Source organism: Haliotis asinina, chromosome 12, assembly GCF_037392515.1.
Source record: "Haliotis asinina isolate JCU_RB_2024 chromosome 12, JCU_Hal_asi_v2, whole genome shotgun sequence".
NCBI classification, from domain to species: Eukaryota; Metazoa; Mollusca; class Gastropoda; order Lepetellida; family Haliotidae; genus Haliotis; species Haliotis asinina.
Window position 1 is genome coordinate 6,383,047 of NC_090291.1, and position 10,565 is coordinate 6,393,611.

A 10,565-nucleotide genomic window follows, 5' to 3' on the forward strand; every position below is an offset into this window, starting at 1 on the left:
TCTTGGGACGCCTTAAAGAAAACGAAAAACTGTCTTGAAGCTGACACTGTTCATGAACTATATTACATACACATGTTCGTCGAGAAAGGAATGAGAGGTGGGATCTCCATGACCACCAAGTGCTATACGAAGACCATCAACAAGTACGTCAAAAGAGCAAACCCACCATCACATTCTCTACGGTAGTTTACCTCGATGTCAACAATCACTACTGCTGGGCCATGAGTCAGTCTCTACCCACAGGGGGCTACATCCTCGAAGTGGACTATCCCAATGAATTACACGTGGGGCATAACAGTTATCCACACGCTCCCAAATGGTTGACGGTGAAGTCGGACAAGATGTCTGACTATCAGCTACATTTGTTTGGAAAAAAAGAAGCTGGACATGATGGTGAATGCATGCGGTGTGAACTCTTCACTGGTGATACGTGCGGTGTGAACCCCTTACTGTCTGGTGAATACGTGTGGCGTGAACCCCCCACTGTCTTTTGAATACATGCGATGTGAACCCCTCACTGTCTGCTGAATACTTGTGGCGTGAACCCCTGACTGTTCATATACGCAACCATGGTATTGCTGTACCTGTGGAGGAGGCCATGATGAATCACGCAGGTTGCCGTTATGACACGTGGTCGGTTTGACCAGGGTAGGTCACATGTTGACCCCCTCCGTCTGCTAATGGTGCTAGTACCTAGCGCGGTGGTATTAGGGAAAACGTAACATCGCCCAGGTTCCATCCATGCAGTCGGTGGACGATGTTGCCAAGTTGAGATACTATCACATCGTGGTATGTTTCCATGTTTTCACATATTGTACAGTGGAAATGACAGACAAATGAACGCCATCGTCTTCGTAGCATTTAATTTCATGCTTCACGTTAATTTCCAGAATGGTGTGTTTGTCCGCCACGCTCCCATGCGGTTGCGTATTCGCGTTTCCCCTACTTTTTCGGTATTTTCTGGCCATACCATGTTCTACTTACTCAAATCATTTCCGATGCATACAGACATTAGAGTATTTCTAAATGTTGGCCTTTCTCTTATTCAGAGCTTACATTGGATATATACTGGCATCGACATTGTAAACCTGTGTTAACAGTTGGTTGAAAGATGTTTGGATGACTCACCGCACCGTTGCTATGCAGCTTGATTAACAACCTGGAACAACCACAAGAAATGCATTATACAAAGGGCTTCCAGCTCAATTGATATAGCTATGCAATGATTCTTTATCGTGTTCATAATAATAAAATGATTGCTTCGGATACAGGCAGACATGTAGGTATCATGAAAAAGATTCTAATGATTGAATTTTGGAATTGATCAGATTTCAAGTCAGTAGTGCTGATCTACACGTATGGTTTGTTTGGTACGCCTCTCATGTTTTGTTTTGTTTTTGTTTGTTGTTTAAGGCGCAATCACAATATTCCAGCTATCTCGTGGCGATTTGTAAATAACCACATCGGAACCAGACAATCCAGTGATCAACGACATAGAATATACGCATTTGGGATACGATGAGCAGGTGTTAACAAAGTCAGCCAACCTGACCACTCGTTGGTCGCGAAGCATGAGTTGCTATAGACCATTTCCAACCCCCTTCGAGTCATTCGATGTGAGGTGATACGTCTAGTGTTCTGCAGGCGAAGAATATACTGTTACTTAGAACTGTAAGATCGACGCGATCATGTTACCACCAGCATCGTCATTGGAGTGGTCATGATCAAGGTCAGTAGTATTGAAATAATGCTACCTGGTGCCTTGGTTGTAGTAGGAACGCAAGTTATCGGACATGCCACCGTTCGGGTATCAGATGTGATGCAGTTTGTTCGGAAGGGATCACTGAAGTTGTTACATGTTCTTGTCCGTGTGTCTGTTCGGAAACGTCCGTCACAGGGCCCGCCGCACACACCTTCTACCCAGCCATTCCAGTCACCAGGAACTTCAACATGAAAATAAACATACACTGACAGCAAAAGAAACACTGCTTTCGAAAGGAATGAAATCTCGTGAAATTTAGCGTTCATGTTTATGTCTTCTGTTTACATACTTGACTAAAAGACGTTTCTTTTGTTGTCCAGTACAGTAATACAGTGTTCACGTAATTTAATGGTCGGAGTACAGTCATCCCTCGCCATAACGCGGGTCTTGGGGTCCACGGAGAACCACCCCGCATTATTAGATATCCGCGTTATAGTACCTATTACATAATGTGGAACAACGGCCAAGTAAAATCGTATTTTCCAAGGACATAACAAAACTGCTATTTCGTGTATTGTGCCCAGTCAAAACTATATCGTATCGTTGAAGGTGGAAATAAACAAACTTTGAAAATGAAAACATAGATATATGTACGTGAAACTTCATAAGTCAAAAATCACTAGACATGATGATATAATTGTTTTTTCTTGTTATGCTGCCTGTTATTCAACAGATGTTTTGGTCCATTGTACCGGTGATTCAGGTAAAAACGATCGGATAATGCATCAAAGAATTTCTAATCTATTATCAGAATATTTTACATATTAAGCAGTTATTGTAACAGATATATCATATATTGCTATAGAGTTATTATATCATGCTTATTTTCTGCAAACACAATTAACATAACAATGGCCGTTACCTGTCTGGATGCATTTTACGCAGTAGACAGTTTGACAAGCCACCGCTGACTTCCTGCGGTACTTGCAACTTTGATTTTAGAAAACAAAATGTTGGCCATTTAATTGCTAAATATGACTCCAATGAGTCAATAACACAGGTCTCGGAATCCATGGACTACGAGGTTATAACCTGTTCGTGTATATTCACTTTATTCTAGTATTGGATTGTTTGTCAAAGCTGGAGATGGGATGAAGGTGGGACGTTGCCCAGCATTATGTAATTATTATATCTTTATGCCACCGTGTTTGAGGGGGCATTGAAGTTTTCAGGGTCCCGATCCACAAAGCGATCTGTGGCATTTGTGAGCCATTCGTAAACGACAGAATTATGACAGGTCGTAACGGTAAGCACTTTGCGGATCGGTACCAAGAATTGTGGACAGTCATCATCGAGGACAATCTGTACAAGAATAGGAACTAGTGAGGACGATGCATGTGTATTTTGTCCTACAATCCTACACATATATAACTGACCTTTTTGTAACAGTTAAACGAGGTTTTATGATGATTAAGATTCTTAAGAATAAAGAAATACAAATACGTGTAGAGTTACAAAACACGATTCTCCAGTGAGGTCTGGGGCCTATGACGTTGCCATTCTTTGAGTAGAGTGGTAGCCTTTGGGTTTGTCAGAAACCTGTGATACTGAGTTCGAATCCCATTGGCACTGAAGATATTTCTAGGTGTGTCCATCTAAATCTGTCCTCAGGTAATGTTTCACTTACTTTGATCATCGTCTCTGGCGCTGTAGGTGAGAGAAGAGGTCGTGCCAATACTTCCTGAGGAAGCGTTCACAAGAGTAACGACGAATGGTTGGCTTGTCTCCGGGATCTGCAAGTCAGTGGATACAATTTGGTTTTTATGGATCATTGCACGTCATTGAAACATGCCGACTGTAATTACTCCACACTGTCAGTATTTTGATAATTTTTATCAGTAAAATGTCGCTAAAGGAGGAGCTCTGGAAGGAATACCTTGTCCGCTGTAATAGCACAGGATGAGAGTCGTATGTGGGTTACTTCGTACTATCTCCTAGGTGATATCCCCTGACAGTGCTATGACGCCATGAACGTGATGACGTCACAATGCTATGACATCGTTGCACTCCAAATCTAATACCTGTGTTGTGTTCAAAGGTGTGCATTTTTCATTGAAAACTAATGAAGAATGATTTTGAATGATACATAGAATCTCACCATCGTGTCTACTGATATCGATTATATCAACACTTTTTGATAAAGGTGAAAATATCCTCGGCAAGCCTCGGATATTTACTTATTTATCGCCTCGTGTTGATATATTTGATATCAGTAGACACTTGGGTGAGATTCTCTATGTATTTTGGTGGGGGCGGTGGGGTAGCCTAGTGGTTAAAACGTTTGCTCGTCACGCCGAAGACCCGGGTTCGATTCCCCACATGGGTACAATGTGTGAGGCCCATTTTCCGGTGTCCCCCGCCGTGATATGGCTGGAATATTGCTAAAAGCGGCGTGAAACCAAACTCACTCACTCACTCTATGTATTTGACAGCAGGAGCACATACTTTGGCTTCTTGACTTCTATCCGTTGCTCGTACTCTTCAAAGGGCCTAATTCAGTTAAAGCGCTCATATCTTGGACTTGGCCCTACGAACTTTATTTACACACTTTCTGTACGTTAATGCTAGTTATCATATATATACTACCGACAAGAAATAAGGGAACTAATGAAATAATAGCGAATTTGAAACTGATTTAAATATCCACTAAATCAATTTTAGGCGTCAAGTTCAATTTCTGGTGTGTCCACCATGTTGGGTAACACATTCATGGCACCCTGATGGCATGCTGTTAATCAATTTTCGGATGGTTGCCCGTGGTATTGCCCGCCATTCCTCTTGGAGAGCTGCACCAAGCTGGGCCAGGTTGGCGGGTCCTGGGTCCCTGGCGTAGACCCTTCGACCAAGAACGTCCCAGAGATGTTCAATTGGGGACAGGTCTGGGGACTTACAGGGCCAGTCCAATGTCTGGATACCTTCTTGTCGGAGATAAGCAGAGACAATTCGGGCCCGATGTGGTCTGACATTATCATCTTGGAATACAAAATTTCGGCCGATAACTCTAGCCAATGGAGCCACAACAGGACGCAATATTTGGTCAACGTATCGCTGACCAGCCATGGCTCCGTTAATGATGACCAAATCTGATCGTCTGTCATGTGTAATCCCACCCCACACCATGACACTACTACCTCCATATCGATCATGGTCAAGAATTGCTGTTCTGGCATATCGCTCCCCGCTCCGACGCCAACAACATTTTCTGCCATCTGTGAATCGTAGGCAAACCTTGACTCATCAGAGAACATGGTGTAACGCCAGTGGCGCATAGCCCGTCCCTGATGCTGCCTAGCCCATGCCAATCTTTGGCGCTCATGGTGAGCTGAAAGGGTGACATCCTTAAAAGGCCGTCTTGCTTTCAGACGAGCTTGATAGAGTCGGTTGTTAACGGTTGAGGTTGAAATAGGTCTTCCAGTGAGTGTGCGGAATTCTCTATTGATGGAAGGGTCTGATTTAAACCTATCGCGTAGAGCAATTAACGTAATGAGACGATCCTGTCGTGGTGTCGTTGATTTTGGTCTACCACGCCCAGGTCTCGTTGCAACCCCACCCGTTTGACGGTACTTATCCCACAGGCGTGAAATTACACTTTTTGATTTACCCATCTGCCGGGCAACTTCACATAACTTCCCATCTCTATCATCCCCACAATTCTCCATTTTGTTGCTTCACCGAGATACTGCCTCGGAGGCATTTCTGTCAGTAAGTGTCAATCTCTATTGCATTAGTGATTGCGGCTTCTCCAGTACATTTACAGGAATTAACTTCTGTATGCACGTGTAGCACGTGCTGGGCATGCATTATGCGAAATTCCATTGTCATTGGATGTTGCGTTTGGGAGATACGCCACGATAACGGACCCTGTCACAGTCAAAGTCATCTACATTCAATTTCTTGGTTCCCTTATAATCTGTCGGTAGTATATGTACTGTATTGTTTGAATACCACGTTGTGGCCGATACGGAGATAATATCCAATTTTCAATATTCTTATCATCATATTTTCAGAAATATATGATTCATTGCCTACTTGTTTCAAATGTATCTTAATGTCTAATTGCATGACTGTGATATAGGTGAAATTTAAATGACCTTTTTATGTTGTTTCTGGAAAGAGTACAACATGTTTCAGTATTTCATATGTTGTATCTGTGGACATATAAATATGTGTCTTATGTTCTTATACTTGTACTTAAACCTCATATATTTTTACATAATTACGTGCTAATCAGCACCACGATTTTCCTCGTGATAGTGAAGTCTTATCTTATATTATATTTTATACGTACGAAAAACAAAAACCAAAACAAAAAAATACGCAACTGATTACAATGTTTACAATGATTACAGTGACAACTACAAGAAAAATAAAGGTAAAGGCATTATTTAACTGTGTTTAAATTCCTTTCGTTTACTACCCGTGAAGGTCCCGGGGTAGAATAGGCCTTCAGGAACCCATGCTTGCCATAAAAGGCGACAATGCTTATCATAGAAGGCGAGTAACGGGATCGGGCGGTCAGCCTCGCTGACTTGGTTGACACATGTCATCGGTTCCCAATTGTGATGATCGATGCTCATGTTGTTGATCACTGGATAATCTGGTCCAGACTTGATTAGGTACAGACCGCCGCCATATAACTGGACTATTGCTGAGTGCAGCGTAAACCTAAACTCACTCACTCCTTTCATTTTCTAATGTATTCACATTGTCCTAAATCCTCACTTGTTCACACTCATTCTTACCGCATCGTCGACAAGTTGCACCGGGATGACGGCTTGAGTTTGATCTTGCTCAAACATTAAAGTAAGCGTGTCATTGTCCACGACAGGGCTGACGGCAGGCTCGCTTGTTACTGTATATGTTACAGTTGATGGTTCGGTGCCCCCTCCTCTGGTAACGTTGACATTTAAGACCATCTGACCCTCTAGGATTATTGTAGATGTGAAGTCCGGCACCAGGTTAAATACAGAGACTGCAACATGTGTGACATTGTAAGTTGTTCACTGGTCGCGATTGGGTCATGGGCTGATGTACCCTCGAGGTTTGTTTATGTTCCCCGAGCCCGTATTTATCATACCGAGAACCTGAATTTTAATTTTGAACTGTTTGAAGCACTTCTGGTGAATGCGAGGCGAATCTCCATTTTGCACACGTCATCCACCTGACGAAGGGGCAAGAATTAGCCTTGAAACGTCGTGTTAAAAGAATTAAAGAATTTGTCATCCATAATAGTGTCTTGTACTCCCTTCCATCGATTTTCAATCGCAAAACATCGGTAATATCCGTGCTTGACGCGTGATTCAATGTTATTCGAGATAAAAAAAACAAAACAAGTGCTACCATGAAGCACCAGAAGAGTTCGAAATTCCCAACGGTGTACATTGAAAATAATACATCGCATGTAAGCGGGGTACATTGAAAATAATAGAATAGCGCTTAGTCAATCAGAAAGCGACATTCATGGGTGAAGTAAGATAAAATCTGATACACCCTCTTTTATAAATGGATGGATGCTTTAAATTTAATGCAAAGCTGCAAGAGAATAACTAGTTTGGGGAAGGAAAGAAATGTTGCTGCAAGTGACGTTGGTTTTGCGTTAAGAAATAAAACCGAAGTTGTGTCATGTTTGACATTCATTTGAGGCTATTGGCAGGGCGCCTGATTCAGAATTAGAATAATCACACCAGAAATATAAATGCGCTACATGGCTACTGGCATAGACAGCTGGATCCATCGTCAAATTCCACATGAACCACATGAATGCCATATCGAGGAATGCGGCGTAAAACTGAATTCAGTCACTCAATTAAAGGCGAATTTGACCTGTAACACTACTGAGTCAAAGTGTTGATGAGGATCGTCATTCAAAAAAAAATAATAATGTTGATGATACGTACCTTGACTGTGGGCGGTTTGGCACTGTAGTATCACTACAAGAACGACCAGTAGATTCCAAGCTCCTGGTTTTACCATAATTCTGTAAGCAAATACAACCACCGGTTTAACAGATGTAAAAGGCAGTTACCTGTCTTAGAATGAGAGGTGTCACCGATTGAAGAGTACTTGTAAAGTCCACATATTGCCGCACATTTCGTGTACTTTCCTGACATAGTAAGAAGATGTAAATCATTGTCTACAAGAGAAAACAACAACAGTTCTTGCAGTTGTGGCGTTATTGAAACAACAGTAAAGTACACATAAAAACCATCTGGACACATCAACACAAATTAATAAGTGAAGTATTCATTTTGTTCGAGATGGTCGCTGTTTTTCAAATTGACAACAAAACAGAAGAATATTTGACAAAGTTAGGTGAAGTTGTGATTTCTTTTTGTTGAATGAATCAAAAGTAAAAAAATCAAAGAATCAAAATCAGCGAAATTTTCTGAATAGAGCTCCTAAAACGTTTACCTTGTTGGTCAGAGCTTTGATACAAACATACTGGAGACCTTTCTAGGGAAACAGTTTGCTGCAGATTTCAGATAGGTTACCTGTTGACGTCTAATTAGTGGGACATAAGTACGTCGTTTACATTTACTGATATGATGATCCTCGAGTCAGTCCACATGCCATGTTTAATCTGATGCCTTATTTAGATGTATTGGAATATGAAGGGGTTTATTGACAAGTGGGATCAAGGTCGAAATTTTGTCAAAGGTCTGTAATTTATTGGCCGTGTTCATATCATGCAGACTCAACAGCTGCAGCTTGAATGAATCACTATAATGCATTACGTGCGTATCTTATGATGCTTCGCAAAGATATCAGAGGCGGCGGTAAAATGCCCTTTTCACATTATGGTCACAACGCCATTCTAGTCTGCCCCATCGTAATAGCACGTACCATTCGTCAGCGACGTCACGATGTATGACGACATTTTAATGCATTACATACGTATCTAAGATGTTCTGCAAAGAGATCAAAGGCGCCGATAAAGTGTTGTTCTTTTTTACATTACGTCTCGATGTATCAACGTCACAACGCCATTCTAGTCTCCCCCTCGTAATAAAACGTACCCTTCGTATCCGACGTCACGATGGATGTCAGTTGTCATCGACTCGTAAAGTCTCCTATAGTAAACTATTCCGTAGCATCCAGTTTCTTGTGTTCAGTTGCTTCTCTTAGCTAACATCACTGGTTGAGTTATTACGTTTAACTTTTAACACCGACCAGACCATGTTCGCCAACTAGCACATAAAAAAATAAAAAAGAGGGGAGGGGGGATTGTTGGGTGAGGGTATCAATCAATTACAGTTTTCCACGACCACAAAATAATTTGACGCTGTTGTGCCACGAATTGCATTTTGGGTTTTGTGTGAACCATATGTTATCGATTTTGTTCGTTTGATTAGTTTGTCACCGACACCTGTGGTGAGACTTTGATTGCGTTTTCGCAAACATCTGTTTCCATGGCTATTTCACAGCGGTGTTTATCCACAGTCATCTAGAATATCTACAAGAAACATCTGTGATGAGATGGGGTTCTGTCACAGGTAATCTAGTTACACATAGTTTTCATATTTGGCCTTTAACGCTAGCATAATTACTTTGTCATTATATTTATATGCCCTTTTAAACCTCATGGTGAAGTGCAAAATTTGTTTTAGTGAATTTATTAAATGACTTTAATTTCTAGATATGTTGTTGAGTACCTAAAATATAAATGATTCATAACTCACACACATTTGTCCTAAGTGTGACTTAGTTCATGTGGTCTGTCTCGATTAGAAGAACTTCATAGCGAAACAGCTTGAAGGGTTATGATTTGTTTGAATGCTACATCAAACCCCCCCACCAAAAAAAACCCAAAAAAAACAAACAACAAAAACAAAAAAAACAAAAAAACAAAAAAAACAAAACAAAACAAAAACAAAACACAATACAGATAACAAAGTAATGTTAGAACAAAACGTTTAGAATATTACCTTGTTCGATGAATGTAGCCACCAATAGCCGCATAAGGAGACGATACGCCATTTAATTTGCTGATGACACAAAACCTGTACCATGTCACGTAAGTTTTAAAAAATTATTTTCACATTGGTGTATGTTCTCATTGGACTCCTTAGATTACACACCTGGTTGACATTTATGTAATGTCCACGTTTTTGAGCGAAAAGGTGAACGCAATGTTGGTTAATCCTTCAGGAAAGATCGTTGTGTTTACGTTTCAGGGAATGTCTGAAAACAGGGATTTCACGTAATCCATAAACTTTCAAAGGCTTTCGTGAAATTACTGAAACAGTAGTTTCATGAAATCCCTGGCAACCTTTACTGAAATATAGGACACCAAATATATAATGCAAGTACAGAGTATATGCAGATAAAATTCATTGGTTGGGACACGATATGACTCCGACTGTTACATTTCAGTAGCGCTTTGAAACATTTGCAACACATGCTTATTTACATTGGTTAGAACCGCTGATCACCACATTTCTTATCGGAAAGTCCAGAGAAACAGTTGTTTGTTCATTGTCAAATCCTTGGTAGAGAGAATACGCGATGACGAATATGAAATTACCCTTTCCTTTCCAAAGTTATGCGTTTTATTTTTTAGATTTAAGTTGTCAAATCACAATAGAAACAGGAAGCTGGTACAACATCGCAGAGAAAACCGACTTTGTAAACTTGGTGATTCCCTGCCTGTTAGGGACGAGTTCCATTACTGTTTTAAATCTGAAAATCTTCTCCATTGATGCCTGGCGGATGATGTATATTCCATGTTATTTCTATGAGTGGCCTAGACTGCAATAAAGAAAACTAAACATTTAAAAACCTTACCAAAACTTTTTAAATGCCT

At 40.8% G+C, this 10,565-nt stretch overlaps 1 protein-coding gene across 1 annotated transcript; it reads right to left on the reverse strand.

Annotated features, from left to right (window-relative positions):
• Positions 1 to 848: 848 nt before the first annotated feature.
• On the reverse strand, positions 849 to 10,038 carry LOC137257377 (adhesion G-protein coupled receptor V1-like). Its single transcript, XM_067794712.1, has 6 exons — positions 9,688 to 10,038; positions 7,660 to 7,739; positions 6,505 to 6,734; positions 3,390 to 3,495; positions 1,755 to 1,943; positions 849 to 1,159 (listed from the first exon to the last, which is right to left on the reverse strand). The coding sequence occupies exons 2-6, from the start codon at positions 7,733 to 7,735 to the stop codon at positions 1,152 to 1,154; spliced, it is 609 nt and encodes a 202-aa protein (XP_067650813.1). The 5' UTR covers positions 7,736 to 7,739; positions 9,688 to 10,038; the 3' UTR covers positions 849 to 1,151.
• Positions 10,039 to 10,565: the final 527 nt, after the last annotated feature.

What these genes read in the sequence shown, in the direction of transcription:
- LOC137257377 (XM_067794712.1), bottom strand. Translation starts at nt 7,735, where the DNA reads ATGGTAAAACCAGGAGCTTGGAATCTACTGGTCGTTCTTGTAGTGATA. An exon ending in CCAAACCGCCCACAGTCAAG is followed by an intron (nt 6,735 to 7,659) that starts GTACGTATCATC and finishes CACATGTTGCAG; the next exon opens with TCTCTGTATTTAACCTGGTG. An exon ending in CGCCAGAGACGATGATCAAA is followed by an intron (nt 1,944 to 3,389) that starts GTAAGTGAAACA and finishes TTCATGTTGAAG; the next exon opens with TTCCTGGTGACTGGAATGGC.